Raw genomic sequence first — 17,832 nt, forward strand, 5'->3', positions numbered from 1 at the left:
GCATTGGCTAGGGGAATAGGGTGAGGGTTGAGATCTCACAAACATGTTTAACCCCGCCACATTTTTGCGCCTGTCCCAAGTCTGGAGCCTCTGGCCTTTGTTAGTCTTGTATAATTTTAACTTTTAGTTTCTTGTGTACAATTTGGAGTTTAGTACGGTGTTCATTATCACTGAACCAATATATATTTGTTTAGGGGCCAGCTGAAGGACGCCTCCGGGTGCGAGAATTTCTTGTTGCATTGAAGACCTGTTGGTGACCTTCTGCTGTTGTCTGCTCTATGGTCGGGTTGTTGTCTCTTTGGCACATTCCCCACTTCCATTCTCAATTTTATTTATGCAAATTTTGCCAAAACCACGAAATGAAATATCCACAAATATACAAGTTTACCATAGTCCATGAAAATTTGTACTGACAAAAATACATAAATCCACAGTATCAAGTAATTACATATTTCCAGATTTGTCTCTTTGAGAATAATCCTCGTCTTTGGCATTGATCTTAGTGTGTTCTAGTAATTACATATTTCCAGATTTGCCTCCAAAGAATATTCCTTGTAAGGTTATCTCATTTGTTATACTCAATGCAAGAGATGTCAGTCTCAGTCAGATCTTCATTGATAAATGTGAGGATGTTTTGTCCTGTAATTTTGTTGTTTGTTACAAAATGCTCATTTAATGAACTGACCTATTACTGGTACTTTTGTAAATGAGGCTATAGTTGTGGAATTTTAATGCTACATCACACATTGCTTGGACATGGAAAAAACTTTTGTCAGAATTTGCTGAAATCATGTCATTATGACATGCATTTTCATACTTCAACTCATGGTTAAAGTCATAAGAAACCTCAAATCAAAAAAAATAATGCATATTTTTTTTTATAACTCAATGGATAGTTTTCATTATAAAACTTATGTACATATACTTTTTTCTGAAGAAAATTCTTTAATTTATTCATATTTAGAAGAAGTTTACTTTATTTTTAAAATTGCTTCCACCCGACATATTTTCCGTATGCAAAGTGACCTCAGTGTGACCCATCTCGTAAAAATCCGGTGATCACAATACTCATGGATGTCCTTTAAATAAACTATTATCTGAATTTACATGTTAAACATGTGCTCAATTGCCATGCTTTTTTGTTGATTTTTTGTCGATTGTTTACAGACAGGTGACAATCGTTAAACTTCGGCTTCCAAATACGAACTTTAATTACCTGCCATATTTTTACAACAACACTGACCGATTGAAAAAAAAATTGACGATTATACGAAATTTACACGAAAAAAATGATAAATTCGTGCACAGAAGACTAAAGTTTGTGATGTTTGTATGCATTGGTTCAAGAATTGGAAGAACATCATTTTTCACCAGTCACTCATTTCTTATGACTTTAAATGCAAAATCATTCTGGTTATGTCCCCCCTCTTAAATGGAACAATACAGCTAAGTATTTACCATCAATTAATTGTTTCTTGAAAGAAATTGACATATGAGCAAAACTACATCAACTAGCTTTCCCTTCTTGATTCTACCAGTATGAATATGTTACAAAATTATTCCACAATTCTTAATTTTAATGATCCAATCATATTTGACCACATTTTGGTTATGTTTCATAAGGTCCTTATTATAATTCCCAAAGTGGTATAAGAAACAAGAAGGTTTCAAAGGGTTAAAAATCATAAAACACACAATGAAAAAAGACAACAATAACCACCTTACCTTGCATAGATATTTCAATATTGATCAATATGAACCCACCTTAAAACCAGGGATTGAATCAGATGCTCTGGTATTCTATTAAACCTTTCATCGACTGATTATATCATTGCCTTTGCAGTTGGTGCATGCATATTATTGTCACTCAAAGCAAAGTAGTTTTTGTTGAGCCTGCAACTTAGATTGACAGGGATAGTGATACGGCGACGGCTTTAACTAAAAAGCTTAAAAGCTTAATATTTTAGAAGTTGGAAGACCTGGATGCTTCATACTGAAAAAGAAGTTAAGACTTTTTGTAATGTTAATTTCACTCTTATGAGTACATGTAGTAGGATAACTATATTTGTTATATGGGTACCTTGCAAGGTCCTCATGCCGGTCGGACAGTTTTCACTTGACCTCAACTTCATTACATGGATCAGTCAACAAGGTTAAGTTTTGGTGGTCCATATCTCAGATACTATAAGCAGTAGGTCTAGTATATTGGATGTATGAAAGGATTGTAAGGTGTACATGTCCAACTGGAAGAAGGCATCTGACCTTGACCTCATTTTCATGGTTCAGTGGTTATACATTGTAGTTAAGTTTTTGTGTTTTGGTCTGTTATTCTTGTACTGTATGCAATAGGTCTACTATATTTGATGTATGGAATGATTGTAAGGTGTACATGACTAGCTGGCATGTGTCATCTGACCTTGTCCTCATTTTTTAAGGTTCAGTGGTTAAACTTAAATTTTTGAGTTTAGGTCATTTTTATACGACCGCAAAATTTGAAAAATTTTTCGTCGTATATTGCTATCACGTTGGCGTCGTCGTCTGCGTCGTCGTCGTCCGAATACTTTTAGTTTTCGCACTCTAACTTTGGTAAAAGTGAATGGAAATCTATGAAATTTTAACACAAGGTTTATGACCACAAAAGGAAGGTTGGTATTGATTTTGGGAGTTTTGGTCCCAACATTTTAGGAATTAGGGGCCAAAAAGGGCCCAAATAAGCATTTTCTTGGTTTTCGCACTATAACTTTAGTTTAAGTTAATAGAAATCTATGAAATTTTGACACAAGGTTTATGACCACAAAAGAACGGTTGGGATTGATTTTGGGAGTTTTGGTTTCAACAGTTTAGGAATTAGGGGCCAAAAAAGGGCCCAAATAAGCATTATTCTTGGTTTTCGCACAATAACTTTAGTTTAAGTAAATAGAAATCAATGAAATTTAAACACAATGTTAATGACTACAAAAGGAAGGTTGGTATTTTTTTTTTTTTTTTTTTTAAGACATATAAACGTTTTATTTCTAAATATTTCCTGTGTACAATTACCTTAGTCGTCCAGGATCAGGCTAAGGGTCCCTGTTTACAAAAGGAAACCATCTATCCAGGGGAAATAGAAGGCAATAAAAAAAGTTATCCACTTTTAACCTTGGAATACATTTAGTGTAAAAAATATAATATCCATATAATGTAAGAAGCATCTAACAGTTCTACACTTTAATTTCAAAATAGTAAGTAAATAATTATAAGATACCCACATAAAAGATGTGCATTTACTACAATAACCATGATAGGCTAATACTTTGTTTGATCATTTGTTTTTGATACAATCATTATTCTAATACTATAAACCGTAAAAAATGTACTTTGACTCAAGCTGTATTATACTATATAAAATGTCTAAATTTTCATTATTACAGACTCCAATTTTGTCTTATCAATGATATCAACGCCTTTCAAAAGAAGAACAAATTTTAGATTATATTTCAAGTTTTGTTTCCAGATTTTATAAATATCTTGTGGTGTTTTAGGCGTTTTATTAAATTTTATTGAATTCCTAACTTTCCATAGTGTCCATTTAAAATATATGATTATTATGTTTAAAAAATTATCATATTTTAGTTCTCCTGTGTTTTTACCCAATAGAACCTCCTTTTCACCAAAAGATTTATTTATTCCTATTTTTGACTTAAAGGAAGGTTGGTATTGATTTTGGGAGTTTATGTCCCAACAGTTTAGGAATTAGGGGCCAAAAAGGGACCCAAATAAGCATTTTTCTTGGTTTTCGCACCATAACGTTAGTATAAGTAAATAGAAATCTATGAAATTTAAACACAAGGTTTATGACCATAAAAGGAAGGTTGGTATTGATTTTGGGAGTTTTGGTCCCAACAGAATAAGGGGCCCAAAGGGTCCAAAATTAAACTTTGTTTGATTTCATCAAAATTGAATAATTGGGGTTCTTTGATATGCTGAATCTAACTGTCATGACTGTGTATGTAGATTCTTAACTTTTGGTCCCGTTTTCAAATTGGTCTACATTAAGGTCCAAAGGGTCCAAAATTAAACTTAGTTTGATTTTGACAAAAAATGAATCAGTTAGGTTCTTTGATATGCTGAATCTAAAAATGTACTTAGATTCTTGATTATTGGCCCAGTTTTCAAGTTGGTCCAAATCGGGGTCCAAAATTAAACTTTGTTTGATTTCATCAAAAATTGAATAAATGGGGTTCTTTGATATACCAAATCTAACTGTGTATGTAGATTCTTCATTTTTGGTCCTGTTTTCAAATTGGTCTACACTAAAGTCCAAAGGGTCCAAAATTAAACTTTGTCTGATTTTAACAAAAATTGAAATCATGGGGTTCTTTGATATGCTGAATACAATAATGTACTTAGATTTTTTATTATGGGCCCAGTTTTCAAGTTGGTCCAAATCAGGATCTAAAATTATTATATTAAGTATTGTGCAATAGCAAGTCTTTTCAATTGCACAGTATTGCGCAATGGCAAGAAATTAAATTAAATATCTAATTGCACAATATTGTGAAATAGTAAAAAAATTTTTAATTAGAGTTATCTTTCTTTGTCCAGAATAGTAAGCAAGAAATATCTAATTGCAAAATATTGTGCAATAGCAAGATTTTTTTTTAATTGGAGTTATCTTTCTTTGTCCAGAATCAACTTAAATCTTTGTTATATACAATATACAATGTATATTCACTTTTTACTACCAACTGATAAATTAAAATAATCTTTACCATTCAGTGATAACAAGCAGTTTTTTTACATCTTAATATTTTATGATGTATTTAAATGAGTAGTTATTGTTGCAAACTCCATTAGAAATTTTAATTGAGATTAGTTTTGGAATAAGGGAAAGGGGGATGTGATTAAAAAAATTGGGTTCAATTTTTCTCATTTGAAATTTCATAAATAAAAAAGAAAATTTCTTCAAACATTTTTTTGAGAGGATTAATATTCAACAGCATAGTGAATTGCTCTAAGAGAAAACAAAAATTTTAAGTTCATTAGAACACATTCATTCTGTGTCAGAAACCTATGCTGTGTCAACTATTTAATCACAATCCAAATTTAGAGCTGAATCCAGCTTGAATGTTGTGTCCATACTTGCCCCAACCGTTCAGGGTTCAACCTCTGCGGTCGTATAAAGCTACGCCCTGCGGAGCATCTGGTTCTAATATATATTCAATAGGTCAACTATATTTGGAGTATGGAAAAAAATTACGATGTAAATGTCAGTCTTGCAGGTTTTTTTTTTTTACCTTGAACTCATTTTCAAGGTTCATTGTTCAGTGTTAAGTTTTTGTGTTTTGGTCTGTTTTTCTTAAAACTATAAGCAATGGGTCAACCATATTTGTTGTATGGAAGAATTGCAAGCTGTACATGTCTGGCTGGCATTGTTCACCTGATCTTGATCCATTGGTCAATGTTTAGTTTTCTTGGTTAAGTCTGTTTCCTGTTACTGTATTGAATGATTGTAAGGTGTACATGTATTTCTTGAATGGTTTATATGACCTTGACCTCATTTTCTTAGATCATGTTAAGTGTATGTGATAGTGGTAATAAAGCTTTGTATTTAGGACTATCAACATAATATCAATGATGAGAAAAAGAAGGCGAGACATTTCAGCATGTGCACTCTTGTTTGCTTTCTCCATGATTTGTGCTTGGGTGTAGAACAACATATACCAATTGTAATATCTTAGTTCGACTCAACATTTGAGGTAAGCACACATCATTAAAGCATTTCGCAATCATGTATCTGTATAAAACTTCTAATAATCAATTTTCAAACAATGAACATAAATAGATATAGGAAGATGTGGTGTGAGTGCCAATGAGACAACTCTCCATCCAAATAACAATTTTTAAAAAGGGAAACCTTTATAGGTCAATGTATGGCCTTCAACACAGAGCCTTGGCTCACACCGAATAACAAGCTTTAAAGGGCCCCAAAATTACTAGTGTAAAACCATTCAAACTGGAAAAGCAACGGTCTAATCTATATAAAATAAAAAAACGAGAAACGAGAAATTACATAAACAAACGACAACTACTGTACATCAGATTCCTGACTTAGGACAGGTGCAAACATTTGCAGCGGGATTAAACGTTTTAATGAATCCAAACCTTCTCCCTTTTTCTGAAACAATAGCATAACATCACAACATAGAAAAACACACGGTAAAATATCAATTGGCAGGCTTAACTCAATCAAAAAACGTACATTAATACACTATAAACGAATAAATTTGATCTGCGGTATCTGAATGCAAATGCACAGTTAATAAAATATTAGGGACAAACATTCAAGGCCAAAAAGCAAACAAACAAGTCCAAACAAAGCCATGGCAAGTCACCACGGCGAAATATATAACCCTTCGAAAATTTTCACTTTAGAAAAAAAAAAAAACGGTTTTAAAAAAATACAGGTAAATCTTGAAGTTTATACAAATGTAGTAAAAAGAAGTGAAACTTAGAATATATTCCAAATAATCAAAGCTGGTATATAGACAAGATCTATATAAATATAAAATAACTAAAAAGCATTATAAACAGTATCAACAGGTCGAATTAACAAGTAAATACGATTTGAGAGTACTTGCAGTTACTGACAGCTAGTTAAAAGCTAAAAACAATAATAAAAAAATCATGCATCAGAGACTAAAATCAACTAAAACACATCCCAGGGATTTAGTATTTTAACGTCATGAACAGTCAGAGAAGACATGACTTGTGCAATGCCAAAAATGAATGTATCGACAGGTAGTAGGATAGTGAGGAGCGACTTCTATAGAGATAAAAATTAAACATGTTTTCCTTACAAAAGTACAATGAATGAACTGATATCTTCTCCATGTGATTTGTTTTCAAACTGTTACTACGATACACTCACAAAATTAAGTGGATACTTTTGTCAATCATTTTAATTTTATTTCTTGCATTTCTATATTTCATACACTTGTACATACATAAATACATCATTATTGTTTTAGTTATCACAGCACAGACTATAAAATAATTCCTAAATTGAATCAATGCTATAAAAATTGTGAACCAGTTACGGCAGAAATGTCTAATAGTTTCCATGCTGCTCTTGGATTGAATTCTTCTTGATCTCTACATAAAGCCCAAACATAGGTTACTCTCATGATTTTGTCCTGAAAGATAGATTAGAAATTAAAATTACATAAATCATCAAATTTATTAAGTTCTATGAATTTCATCTTAAACTTCATTGAAAAGAATAACTCTTTTGCTGCAGGACAAGAAGCACTGAAAAATCAACCAACCAACTAACTATATATATCAAACTTTGCAGTAGGAGAGACACGTCCATTTGAAACTATATATATTAAACTTTGCAGTAGCAGAGACATGTCAATTTGAACTAACTATATATATCAAACTTTGCAGTAGGAGAGACATGTCAATTTGAACTAACTATATATATTAAACTTTGCAGTAGGAGATCCATGTCAATTTGAACTAACTATATATATTAAACTTTGCAGTAGGAGATCCATGTCAATTTGAACTAACTATATATGCTGTTCAAGGAAACCTCATACTCCCTAAACCAAAAACAGAATTGTTCAAAAAATCTTTTATGTATTCTGGACCATTCTTGTGGAATAATTTGCCAATACCGTTAAGAAATATTACAAATGTTAATTCTTTCAAATACAAAATAACAGATCATTTATTGAAATCAACCTAGCTGTATCAATAATATTAAAAACTGAGCATGTCATCATGTTTATTTTTTTTTATTTTTTTTCATCACATTTTATCAAGTTGTATTAAACATAATTATCATACTTGACTTTTTATACTAATGTATGCAATGTATATGTTTGCATTTTTGTTTGATTTCTCATGATGAGGGCCTCAGGGAAGATAAGTTATATAGCTAACTGTGTAACCCTCTTAAAATAAAGTATTGTTGTTGTTGTTATATATTAAACTTTACAGTAGGAGAAACATGTCAATTTGAACTAACTATATATATCAAACTTTGCAGGAGAGACATGTCAATTTGAAATAACTATATATATTAAACTTTGCAGGAGAGACATGTCAATTTGAAATAACTATATATATTAAACTTTGCAGTAGGAGAGACATGTCAATTTGAAATAACTATATATATTAAACTTTGCAGGAGAGACATGTCAATTTGAAATAACTATATATATTAAACTTTGCAGGAGAGACATGTCAATGTCAACTAACTATATATATTAAACTTTGCAGTAGGAGAGACATGTCAATTTGAAATAACTATATATATTAAACTTTGCAGGAGAGACATGTCAATTTGAAATAACTATATATTAAACTTTGCAGGAGAGACATGTCAATTTGAAATAACTATATATATTAAACTTTGAAGTAGGAGAGACATGTCAATTTGAAATAACTATATATATTAAACTTTGAAGTAGGAGAGACATGTCAATTTGTAATAACTTCCTTTTATCCTACGTTTGTAAAACTAAGATACAATCATCAAATCAATTTTGATTTTGTTATACTGTACCCTTAATCCAAGTCTGTTTTCTCTTCAATATACAGGAAACGCTTTATAATTCTCCCTATGTCTGTTTAACTTTATAATTCTCCCTATGTCTGTTTAACTTTATAATTCTCCCTATGTCTGTTTAACTTTATATTTCTCCCTATGTCAGTTAAACTTTATAATTCTCCCTATGTCTGTTTAACTTTATATTTCTCCCTATGTCAGTTTAACTTTATAATTCTCCCTATGTCTGTTTAACTTTATATTTCTCCCTATGTCTGTTTAACTTCATTAAATGTTATGATACACTGATTTAACTATTTTACGGGTCAAAAAGAGTTCCTGCTCGTTCAAGCATCCTTCCCACAATTTTCAATTCAATTATGCAAATGCTTAAAAAAAGTTTCAAGTAAGACAGTGTTCCAGCTAGGATTTCAAAAGGGCAGGGTGCCAATCCTGAAAAAGGGCACTTAACGCCTGATATGATAATATGAAAAGGGCATGTTTTAATAAAGATATTAATCAAACATTGTGTTTATTCGTTGAAATCACTGGTTACACAAGAACTACATCATTAGCCCATAAAGAAATCTATCTTTCTACTTTTAGGCTGAAAAACTTGTCAAGGAGCTTGTCACACAAGTTTTTAAATCATTGCTTGGCACAGTTAAGCTTTATATGCAGCATGTTTTGAAATGGAGGTGTCCTGCTTTATTCTGTTTCTATGAGTATGATATGGTCTTACACACTTTACCAGTTTTACCTTTCTACCTCTGCTGTGCTTAATGGCAATACAGCACAAAACAGCTGTGCTCAGTAAATGCACAATGTTAGGATAAAGCAACAGTGAAAATTTGTATTAAAAATAAAGAAAACAGAAAAAGATGACCAAGGCACCCTACTAACACTGCTACTAAGACACTCTTTAACTTTTCCCAAAACTCAAAATACCTAAACATATATATTCTTAAGCAACAGGTATGTAGACATATTTTAGAATATGTTAACCCTTTCCTCCATAATGATGCCTTTTGACGCCACTCCCTTTACTCCATAATGACGCCTTTTGACGCCTGTGTAGTACCTCAGTTGAAATGCTTTGACTACAAAATGTCTGCATCAGACTTAAAAAAAATTGTATCCAATATGAAAAGGAGATTCATGAGAATTATCTGACTTGAATTTCATTGATGAAAGATTGGTTTTCACAATGCATTTAACACTTTAAAACTGATGATTTTTTTTAATTGAAAAAAATCCTATGCGAATCAAGTATATTAAAAAAAAAATCCATGGAGGAAAGGGTTAAGTGGGTACTAAATGCTAGGAAAAAATCAGATTGAGTTATCGTTCTTTATTCGGGTGTGCTCCTTCTTTGGAGGATTATAAACAGTACATAGAAGATGTAAATATGATCAACAAATTATGGTGGCCGATTTTTGTTATTTTCGTGTCAAAAAATGAGGGCAGTCAATGACAAATACGTCTGAATTTGCTATTTATTTCACGGAGAACAAGAAAAGCAATGTCTTCCACGAGATGTTTGTGGTTTTCAACTTTCTGTCATTACGTTTTCTCCATGAAACTACGGTAAACATTGCAAATTGTGCCCAAGTTGTCATATGCACATTACTTCAAAGATAATTACCGACTGACTGATTCTATTTGAATGAATTAATGTTGATAATCATTAATGACCCATCCGATAAATGGATTACCTATAACAACAGATTATGACACACGCTGTACCCGTTGATTAGCTTGGGGTCATTAACAGTCTTTTCGCCAGGTAAAATTTAGTAATTAGCGGATCATATCAATTACAACAAAATAATATACAATCGATCAATCTTCTTAAAAGGCAGGGCGCCCTGGAAACTGTGAAAGGGCACAGGGCGGCACTCGAGAAAGGGCGGGCGCCGCACCCTCTGAAAACGGCCTAGATGGAACACTGTAGGATTATGGTACTTTGACTCAATAATAAACCAATCAAAATACTGGATTTGATGTTTCAAGCAAAATATTTGTACTCCCAGTACTAAGTTAAAGAAAGACAAAATTTATGTAATTTTCAGGATCTAATGTTAGACTTTAAATACAGCTATGAAGCTGAAGTATGGTTAACTTCTGTGTTTTTCTGTTTGATTATAGAATTACAATTCTAATGCAATATCGTTTGATGGTAGCAGATACCTGTTTACTTGCTCTGCTAATGTGTCACCAGTAAACTTTATTTGCAACCATCAAATCACCAATTGATGCTATTGGAGCTAAAATATGATACAGTTATCTCTTTAATGTACTTACTGGATCCCCTTCCACAACATTGCCTTTCTGATCTTTAACTACTATAATCTGTTGTGATTGAAACATTATAACTAATACTGGTCCTTGTTCCATCATCTTTCCAGCAGCTAACTACAATACAACCATTTATAATTTGTTAAATAAACAAATTATCAATATCTCTTTATTCTAGCATAACAATTTCCTTTTCTCTCAGCTTCTTTATAATGTATATCCATAACTTATAGAAGGCATATTAAAATAATTTGTCTTTACTTATAACTATATTTGTTTGAATGCAACACAAAATATTGTTTCCTTGACAACTATAAAATCTTTTATTGTGTCTTTGAATTAGCTTACAAAAAACAACAACACATGTTTGTATACTTTTAAGCATGACTGAAAATTTTCAGAATTTCCCTACCATCATGACCATCTAGTCATTTAAATGCCTCCAAAGATTCCACATAATTTTCTCTAGAACAGGCCTATATTTCAATACAAAACAAGTAGTGCTGTTTTTCTTTTTAGTTTCAATATGTTTAATTTGTGTACTCATATTTAACTTTATACATCATTTTCAATATCCGTAATTTTTTAAGACTGACTAATCATGCTGGTTGATCAATAATTAATAAACACTTTCTGTTGTGATGCTTAATAAAATACAGAAAATACTTTATTTCCTGCAAAGACAGACAATCTGAGATTGGTGTACCAATGAGAGCTACTTACATCAAGGTTATTTATATCTAATACTCTAGAACACATTACATATTTAGCTTTCTTTACTTCTTTAATTGGTGCTGCTAATGCATTGAAGGGCTGAAAAAAAAAGCAAGGTAAATAAATTTATAATAATTAGGTCTTTCCACCTTTCCGTGGAAAGACCTATTGATTTTGTTCTGATTATTATTTTTTTTTTCTTCTGCCTAAATTTTTTTCTTGCGTAGTTTCGTTGTTTCCTAAGATGTTGCTTAGATATTTGGAATATAATATCATATAGTTTATACGCTTTTAAAATTGACAACCGCATAACCAAAAACTTTACGTTGTAAGTGTTATCTCCCCAAACAGTGTTTTTCTTGTGACCATTACTCCTTCGCAACCATAAAAGATTACAACAAATTCATTTTACCAAATTGCTCGTTACATCCTCAAGATTAGGATTTTAATTTTGACCCAAGCTATATTCATATGAGAGTTATTCCCCCTTAAGTATTTGATATAAGTGATATGCGTTTCTCTAAGTGATATTGGCCTAGGGTCTTTGGATTTGAGGTCCTTGGTCCAAAAAAAAGAAAATTAGGTCAAGGTCAAAGGTCAAGGTCAAACTCTAAATTTTGATTTTGGCTTATTTTCAAAAAACGTATAACATATCTACAATTTATTTTTACTAAATTGTTAGTTGCAACATGTTGTAAATTATAATTTTTGCTTGAAAGGGTGCGTAGACATTCTATATTTAAAAATATCGTTAAGTGATATAACTTATTAACCATACATATTAGAGACCTAGGGTCTTTTGATTTAAGGTATATCCAATCAAAATGCTTGATTTCATGTTTGGAGCATGATTTTTGTGCTCCAAGCACTGAGCAAAGTTTTATGATGAATAGAAAATAGCTTATGAAATGTAATTAAAGAATGCCGATGATAATGATTCATACTTACTGCTTCATAGCACCAATCTTTTAATATCGTTAAGTCACCTCTGACAATTGCCTACAATTAACAGGATACTATTAGAACTTAAGATTATCTATTCAAATGAAAGCCAAATAAAAAATAAACTGCAGTCTGGATTTAGTTATCAAAAAGTGCTTTGAGCTAACTTTCATCATTTGTGTGCAATCTTTTGCATTATACACATTTTTTTTATTTAGTTTCATTTTAGTGCTGAAATATGAATGTAATAAAGTGCTGTTTCTTGGCTAACTTGTCTTGCAGTGTTTGTTGGTATATTAAGAATTCAGAATCATGTCAATTCCCTTGAATGAAATCACAACTAGACAGTACTCATAGACCCTTGAATGAAATCACAACTAGACAGTACTCATAGACCCTTGAATGAAATCACAACTAGACAGTACTCATAGACCCTTGAATGAAATCACAACTATACAGTACTCATAGACCCTTGAATGAAATCACAACTAGACAGTACTCATAGACCCTTGAATGAAATCACAACTAGACAGTACTCATAGACCCTTGAATGAAATCACAACTAGACAGTACTCATAGACCCTTGAATGAAATCACAACTAGACAGTACTCATAGACCCTTGAATGCAATCACAACAAGACAGTACTCATAGACCCTTGAATGCAATCACAACTAGACAGTACTCATAGACCCTTGAATGAAATCACAACTAGACAGTACTCATAGACCCTTGAATGAAATCACAACTAGACAGTACTCATTGACCCTTGAATGAAATTACAACTAGCAATACTCATAGACCCTTGAATGAAATCACAACTAGACAGTACTCATAGACCCTTGAATGAAATCACAACTAGACAGTACTCATTGACCCTTGAATGAAATTACAACTAGACAGTACTCATAGACAAAGAGCTAGTCATACATTTCCATCATTTAAGACGGTATATTGACCCTTTATTCACTATTGTTGACTGGTGTTGCTGGTCAACTGTTTCAGTGATGTTTACAACAAACCTCCTGTTATTCAAACTTACCTCTAAAATATTAGGAATTATTTCTTTTTCACACATTTTTAAAAATCTTTCTTTATCAAAATCTGGTTCAACTTTACAAATTTCTGTTAATACATCAGACAGTTCTGTTTTACTAAATACACCACCTAGAACAACAACAAAAAAGATTAAGTTAGTTACTGGTTACACAAAATCTGTAAGGTGCACATGTTCTTTACATGTAATTATTACTTGCATGCAGAATTCTTTCAGCTTTCATGTGTGACTGGATTGCTTCCCTTAAGAAGTGAACACTTACCCAGACGTAAGCAGTTGAGCTAGGTAGGTGCTAACTTGTAGTACAAAGGACCATTGATTGAGACCAGGCCTTGCGGTCATAAACTTTCGAGCACGATTTTTGTACTCAGACTCAAGAATCAACCAATCAAAATACTGGATTTCATGTTTCGAGCATGATTTTTGTGCTCCAAGCACTGAGCAAAGTTTTATGACTTCAACCCCAGAGGAGACAATGTGATTTTCAAATAAGAATCATGCTTTTCTGTAACACATGTATAATTTCCCAGCAGCACAGACAGAAAACTCCTTTCAAACAATTTATATACTGTTGGCCTACCATGTTTACTTACTGAGGAAAAGCCCACACTCTAAAAACATAACTGGAGTGTAAAATTGAGGTCATGGTCATATGACAGATGGACACAAGGTCACATTTACTCCTTGCAATCTTAACCTATCATGTTAAGTTTATACAGAGGAACAAATTTACACTGAAACAGAACCTGACCAAGGGAAGTGCAACACATAGGTCACTGCCATGTGACAATGACCAGATAACAAGGAATGATTGTGAACTACCTCCATATAAATTTTATCATCCGGCAATCAGATTTGGACAAATCATGTACCCCTTTAGTGGACAAACTGATGTAAAGCAATATTTTGGAGGCTAAAACAATGTGTTAAAAAGACAATACACAAAAAGACATGTTTTCTGCATAAACTATTGAAAAGTAAATATGATGACTGTGGATTCATTATTTCTTAGATACCAATTTTCGTGAATTCCATGTGTATAACGGAGCCATAAATTTAAAATTATTCAAGGAATTGCAAATTTTCAAAGGAATGTATGCAGAGTTGGTCAAAACCATAAAAATTAGATATCCAGGAATATGCAAGTTTTCCTCAATCATAAAAATTGGTACCTACTAAAATAACTGAATCCACAGTATATATTTTGAGTTATAGGTAGGTAATGTAGCTACTTCAATAAACTTACCAAATAACTGACCCATTTTATCTGTAAAAAATCTTGTTCCTCTGACTAATAAATGATCACTTTCATCATATTTCATCTTTAAATCAAACACCTCTGTGAAAAGAAAAGAAAAACAATTTAATACATTATAAAACTAATACATGATTAATATAACAAACCTGTATAAATTGATGTTTTCCCACAATTTTTATGAAATAAATCTCAAGTTGTCACTAGAAACTAGAAATCTTACATATTGCCATTATTTAAAAAGGAAATTTGAAAGTTGACTAAAATGAGCTCCATTTGAATTCTTATTTGTTCTAAACAGAAAAAACGGTGTTTTTTTGTTCATTATAAAAACAAGTTGATCTTATTTATTTATATTTTCAATATATGTTCTAAATCTTGAATTAAAATAGAATTTAAAAATACTCTGACAGAAGAACATTGAATTCCATTTTTCAAATACATTATTCACATATGTTATATATAAATTAAGGACTTTCACTCAGTCAATATGTTATATATAAACCTGTCAGATTATAATGACACCCAGACTTTGTCCTCTGTCAATATAATCTGAACAGGTTCATATATAAAATATCGACCTCGTCAAAAGTCCATAATTGATAAATATTTTTTGTAAGATAATAAAGGCATAAACTTTTTTTTATAAATCCTGAGAAAAATGAAACCAAAAAAGGCTAAGATAAGAATAAACAAACAGATGTACAGACAAATAGATTACAATATAGCACACTCCTAAAGTTAGTGTTGAAGATAACTTCACAAAAGAATCAAAGAAAAGGCGGAAATCATCTTTAAATATGGATATTTTTACACCATGCATGATCATAAATCTCACAATATTTAAGACAAAATTGGAAGAAGTATCTCTCAGAGAGAAACAGTTTAAAAAGGAAAACAATGACCAATGAGAAATGATTCAGATTATTTATCGATAACTATCACTAACATAATGTCATCATAATAACACCACTTCCTGTAAACCAAATTATCATATGAGCTACATTTATTGTACTTTTAAAAGTGTTTGTAAATTATCCAAAATAAACAAAAAGCTTCTGTAATTGAAGGTGTCATCTCTAAAGATGAAAAATATTGGTCAAGACTACTAGTTCATCCCTATAGAATAATAATATATCAATACTTACTATTCATATAAGCATTATTATCTTTAAAATTCTCCCAACTTTGATACCATTTAGAATCTTTATGGAGAACCACACCAGTTGACTCACTGAAATTATAATAAATGGTTGCCACAGTTGAGGTTCATTTTTAGCATTCAGCAAGAAATAATGACAAAAAAAAACTGCAATTTTTTTAAGATAATTCTGTTTTTTTCTTATAATTATATGTAAATGTAACTAAAATTTATTTGTACTTCCAAGAACATCAGCCTCAAAAATGCAGTAAAATCTCTTTTCCAACTGATTCCCACATGCAACTAATCTAAGGAGAAAAATGGCATTCTCTTATCAATACGGTATAGCCTTTGCTGCTGTCATTGTTATGCCAATTGACATTTCAGAATCTAATACCCTCTGGGTAATATTTTCAAAAGTGTACACCAAAACGTTCTGATTGGTTTAAAACATTCTAAACAATGGAAATTGAGCCAACGACATAACTATATTTTCATTTTGGTGTACGAACAATGAGATTACCAATAGTCCTTTAGATTCTGAATGTTTTTACTAAAAATATGGGAAAATGAAATAAATAATATTGCCCAAAGTGTGCCTCTCCTTAAATTGATCAATTCCTGGCATAAAATAATTTCCATCTCTCTCTCTCTCTCTCTTCTGCCCTAAAAATGTTAAGTGTCAAGCAACCACAAACTTCAAATCTTAGATCCACGCCTGTTCGGATCACAGTAGTAACATCAACTCAAATTGTTACATGTTACCTTACATACTGTCTTATCGAAACAATTGATGCAACAGTGAAAATAAGTCTTTTTTGTAGTTCATACTTATGTTGTTCTGTTACACCACTGTCCCAGGTTAGGGGGAGGGTTTGGATCCTGCTAACATGTTTAACCCCGCCACATTTTGTATGTATGTGCCTGTCCCAAGTCAGGAGCCTGTAATTCAGTGGTTGTCGTTTGTTGATGTGTAACATATTTTTATTTCTTTCATTTTTTGTACATAAATAAGGCTGTTATTTTTCTCGTACTCAATTGTTTTACATTTGTCATTTTGGGGAGAGTTGTCTCATTGGCACTAATACCACATCTTCCTATATCTACTTACTCATCAGCATCTACATGTCTGTCGTCTCTTGATGACATGGCAAACTCTGATCTCATCCTTAATTTGGCTGGAATAAAATGATATCATAGCTTAGTGTTAAAGTACATATTCCAGCTTAAATGTGAAGATAGAGAATCTAAACAAAATATGATCTAAAATAAAATAGAATCGCCAGTCAGTGCACTTGGATGAAATTATCAAGCTTACTAGGAGGTACAAAACTCATATCACTTTTCCATGTTGAATGGACCATGAAATCAGGGTCATACCTGTAATTTAGCATAAAATTTAGAAAGTTTACATCGTAATGATCATGTGCACTAAGTTTCAAGTTGTTCTGACTATAACTTCACTACCTTGACCAAAATCTTTTAACCTAATATAGGGACAGACAAACGGACACACAGAGACTATAAACCATAATGGTCCTCCACTATCATAGGAGGAGCATAAAAAAAACATGTGTCAAATACCTCATTGATATTTTATTGAAGCTTGACAATAACTGGAAACAAGTATATATACTAACCTGGTGGTTTATAATGTGTTGCTCCTGATAAAGTGGTTTCATCAAATTCATCTTTTACAGCTTTAACACTCTGTTACAAAGAAATTATTATTAATATAACAAAAAAATTTAAATATTATTTTTTTCTGTTATTTTCCCATTGCTAATGTTGAAAAAACATTTATACTAGTGTTGTCAAATCGTACATTTTTGCCTACCGGCTACTCTGATAATTTTTTCGATCGATTAACCGGTAGTTTAAATTTAT

General features: G+C 31.7%; 1 protein-coding gene across 1 annotated transcript in view; it reads right to left on the reverse strand.

The window, feature by feature from the left end:
• Positions 1-6,926: 6,926 nt before the first annotated feature.
• Positions 6,927-17,832, reverse strand: part of LOC143071185 (mitochondrial import inner membrane translocase subunit TIM44-like) — a 29,852-nt gene continuing 18,946 nt past the window's right edge. Inside the window, exons 7-15 of the mRNA XM_076245340.1 lie at positions 17,586-17,655; positions 17,057-17,123; positions 15,953-16,038; positions 14,796-14,888; positions 13,535-13,659; positions 12,500-12,550; positions 11,561-11,650; positions 10,844-10,954; positions 6,927-7,175 (exon numbers count right to left, since the gene is read on the reverse strand). Of these exons, the coding sequence (XP_076101455.1) occupies positions 7,056-7,175; positions 10,844-10,954; positions 11,561-11,650; positions 12,500-12,550; positions 13,535-13,659; positions 14,796-14,888; positions 15,953-16,038; positions 17,057-17,123; positions 17,586-17,655 (813 nt within the window). The 3' untranslated portion in view covers positions 6,927-7,055. The remainder of the gene's footprint in view (positions 7,176-10,843; positions 10,955-11,560; positions 11,651-12,499; positions 12,551-13,534; positions 13,660-14,795; positions 14,889-15,952; positions 16,039-17,056; positions 17,124-17,585; positions 17,656-17,832) is intronic.

The sequence above is a fragment of the Mytilus galloprovincialis genome, chromosome 4, assembly GCF_965363235.1.
Source record: "Mytilus galloprovincialis chromosome 4, xbMytGall1.hap1.1, whole genome shotgun sequence".
In the NCBI taxonomy this organism is placed as follows: Eukaryota; Metazoa; Mollusca; class Bivalvia; order Mytilida; family Mytilidae; genus Mytilus; species Mytilus galloprovincialis.